The 3,562-nt window shown below is 50.0% G+C and overlaps 1 protein-coding gene across 1 annotated transcript; it reads right to left on the bottom strand.

Moving 5' to 3' along the window:
- Nucleotides 1–269: 269 nt before the first annotated feature.
- Nucleotides 270–2,509, bottom strand: LOC131021328 (uncharacterized). Its single transcript, XM_057950476.1, has 3 exons — nucleotides 2,434–2,509; nucleotides 1,617–2,359; nucleotides 270–1,527 (listed from the first exon to the last, which is right to left on the bottom strand). Exons 2-3 carry the CDS (start codon nucleotides 2,355–2,357, stop codon nucleotides 412–414), a joined length of 1,857 nt encoding a protein of 618 aa, XP_057806459.1. The 5' UTR covers nucleotides 2,358–2,359; nucleotides 2,434–2,509; the 3' UTR covers nucleotides 270–411.
- Between the last annotated feature and the right edge of the window lie 1,053 nt (nucleotides 2,510–3,562).

Below are 3,562 nucleotides of genomic sequence, written 5' to 3'. Positions count from 1 at the left end.
GAGGAGTCATCAAAATCCTCGACAGAGGAGTCATCAGAATCCTCGCCAGAGGAGTCACCAAAATCCTCGTCAGAGGAGTCATCAAAATCCTCGTCAGAGGAATCATCAAAATCCTCGTCAGAGGAATCATCAGAATCCTCGCCAGAGGAGTCATCAGAATCCCCGTCAGAGGAGTCAACAAAATCCTCGCCAGAGGAGTTATCAAAACCTTCGCCAGAAGAGTCATCAACAAGCAACGAAAACAAATATAGGCAATAAAGATAAAAGGAGCAAGGAAGGGAAGGAAATTTCACTAAAACATGCCCGGAGGGCATAGCTATACACCAAAATTTGAAGGTAAATATTCAGCTTATACAAATCAAAGAGTTACAAAAATTTCTTTCGGTAAAGACAGGAAAGGGATAAGGAGCATCAAGAGGGAGGAACAGAGACAGCTGGGGCAACAGCAGAGGAGACAGGGGCAGAAGCAGATGGAATTGGGGAAGGAGCACCACTTGCAGAGGCATGGCCAGAAACGGTCTTCTCTGTGAACACGGGCAACGGACCAGTCTCCACCGGTTGGGGAAGACGCACTCCCAAATCCAACAACTTGGCAGCTTCCTGCACATATAGATCCTCATCTTGATACAGGTCGAACAGCTGTTCCACCGCAGCAGAGGAAAAGACAGAGTCGGTGAAGGCAGAAGCCGCTAAGTCAGAGGGCAGAGGGGGCTCTAGGCCGAACTGAGAGAATGTTCGGGTGCTCTCGCCAGAGGGATCCCATAGCCGGTTCACAAAGTTCATCAGGGAAGCAGAGAACGCAGGCGCATATATGGGAGCAGAGGGCAGCGAGTCAGATCCAATCCCAAGAGAAAAGTAGGGAATGGCTTTCTCTAGCACTGGATACCACCACTCTGGCTTCTCTGGAGAGTGTTCAGGGATGCCCATCCGTTTGTTTATCTCCTCGTCTTGGAGGTTATCCATCAGGGCTCTGAAATTCAAAGTGGCAAGTTGTTCTGGGGTGGCCCCCGCCATCTCCAATGCCTTGGAAGCTGTTTGCTCTATCACATAAGCGAAAAGAGGTCCGAAATCTGCCAAGTATTCGGGAGTCTTTTTGAAAGACTCCAGAGTGCCTTCCAGCACCACCCCCAGGAAGTGTTGGCCTCGCGGAGACAAGAAGTACTCCAAGCGTTGATCTCGAGCCCCCAGGACGTACGCACGGTTCTGAGCTTCCACAAGTATCCTTTTCCAGCCCCGCCTGGCTTCTTCGTAGTCTCTTTCATAGTCAGCTTTAAACTTGGCCAGGCATGCATGGCTCTCTTTTGTGGCTCTCGACAATTCGGAGGCCAAGGACGCCTTCTCCACCTCCATCTGAGCTAATTTAGCTTTCAACTCAATAACCTCCGCTTCAGCCTTGCTTAGGCGCTCCACAACTCCAGCAACATCATCATCGCGTTTAGCGACGTCCGCTTGCTCTTTCTCTCTCTCTTTTTCAGACACATCATAATCATGAATACACTTGACAGCTCCCCAGATCCCGGATTCCATCTGCAAGGAAAACAAAATGGGTAATGACAGAGCAATCAAAAGGTTAGTAACTTAAATTTTCTATGACAAAAATACAAAAGGCAGGATACCTGAAGAGCCAGCTGGCACAACTTAGTAGCCAAAGCCCCGCGCGTCAGCGCCTCCATCTTTTCCTGATCCTGAGAATGGACACGAGCTATCAAAGCATCAATTAATTTCTGCCCCGACAGACTCGAAATCGGCCCAGGAACAAGATCCTCTGGTTCGTCAGCTGAGGGCACCACAGCTTTGCCCTTACCCTTTCCACCGGCAGAGGGGAGAGCCTTGGAACTACCAGCTGACTTCTTCGCTGGCCCTTTGCCCTTGTCCCCAGCAGGAGTGAGAATCTTCACACCACCAGCAGACCTCCTCGCTGGCTCTGAGGACTTGCCAGCCTTTTTTAGGCCCTCCTGTCTCTCCTTCTCACCCACAGAGATCAGGGAACCTCTCTTCCTCTTCTTCGTAAGATCAGCAAGGGTGGCATCGGGAGCCGAATCAGGTGAAGGAATCTCATCGGTGATATCCACGACTCGGACATCTTCTTCACGGGTGCCAGCGGCATCACCAGCACTGGAGTGCCTCCCCCTGTGAACAAGAGCACCCGCATCAACTTCCTCCGCATCAAAGGGGCGCGAGGCTTCCACATTCCCCTCTGGGATTTCAACTACAGGGGGAATGGGGATCAGTTGGGAACCAGCAGGCTGCTCCGAGGGACTTGTTCCGGAAGCAGAACCGCCCGAGCCATGTGCTCCTCGGCCAGCAAGAGAAGGGGTGTCAGGCAAATTGTCCCCACATTTCGATCTCCAAGACATATCTGCAAACCAAAATTTCACACCATTAAAAGCAGGGTAACAAGAGCTAATGTATTTTCTAATGTATATTTTTTACCTATTGATCTCTCTGGATACAGGGGAAACAGACCATTATATGCCAGAGAGGAATTGTTCTCGGCCAGGTACCTACAGTCTAGAGAGTGGGCCTTATTCATAGCATTAAGGTGAGCTATAATATTCTGGTCACGAGTAGAAGGGACTTCGGAAGAGGCTGGTTTATAAGTAGTGCGACTTGTATGCCATTCCAGCTCCGAAGCACCATAATCGCGCCAGTTGCCGAAAGGGGTGCGCACATAACAATAATATTTTAGGAAACCCTTATCGAAAGAATTCAGAGAGGAAAGGAAGGTGGTAGGATATTTCGGGTGAGCAGCAAAGCTATACAGGGGATTGCCCTGCATGCGGAGGGTCTGGGTCTGACAGAACAATTTGGCGGTGTCCCCAACACCGTGAGCGCGGCACAAAACGTGAAAGGCATATAATCTCCGAATGGCAGAAGGAGCGACTTGAAAAAAGGGGATGTGAAAATAGTTACAAACATCAACCAGCAGAATAGGAGGAGGGAGTCTCAAACCAGCATCTATTTGAGCTTTCCAAACAACTATCACCTTGGGATGACGAAGGCTTTCAGGAGGCGTTGAATCCTTACAAAAGGCCTCGAATTTTAAACCATCAGGACGCCTACATTTGCTTTTCAATTTTTCCACCTCCGCGACACTAAGGCGGGATGGAGGAATACGTTTGGGGGGTAGGCGGGGCTTTTTCCCTTTTTTCCTAGGTGGAGAAGGAGGGGGTGCAGTTTGAGATTCGTCAGAAGTAGAGGGGGAAGGAAGATTTTCAGGATCTTGCCGCGATGGGGAGGAAGATGAAGGGTCTTGGGCAGAAGGAGAGGGCGAGCGAGAGGGTTGAGGGGCGGAGGTGCAGGCCATGATGGGAGATGCCAACCCTAGGGTTTCTAGCACGCTCAATCAGAGCACCAACAGTTATACCACTACACTACGATTAAATACAAAATTGCAGTGAAGAGGATACACGAGTTACCTAGGCCGGAAAAAGATGGACGGTAAAACCTGGAGCGGAAGGGTCGTGGGAGAATGCCGGAACAGTGAGGAAATCGCCGGAAAATGCAGAAAATTCGCTCGGAAGACTTGGAGAAGAAGAATAGTGAAAAAAGAGGAGTTCGA

The sequence above is a fragment of the Salvia miltiorrhiza genome, chromosome 4 (assembly GCF_028751815.1).
Source record: "Salvia miltiorrhiza cultivar Shanhuang (shh) chromosome 4, IMPLAD_Smil_shh, whole genome shotgun sequence".
Taxonomy (NCBI): domain Eukaryota; kingdom Viridiplantae; phylum Streptophyta; class Magnoliopsida; order Lamiales; family Lamiaceae; genus Salvia; species Salvia miltiorrhiza.
This window is presented reverse-complemented; position numbering and strand designations above follow the sequence as displayed.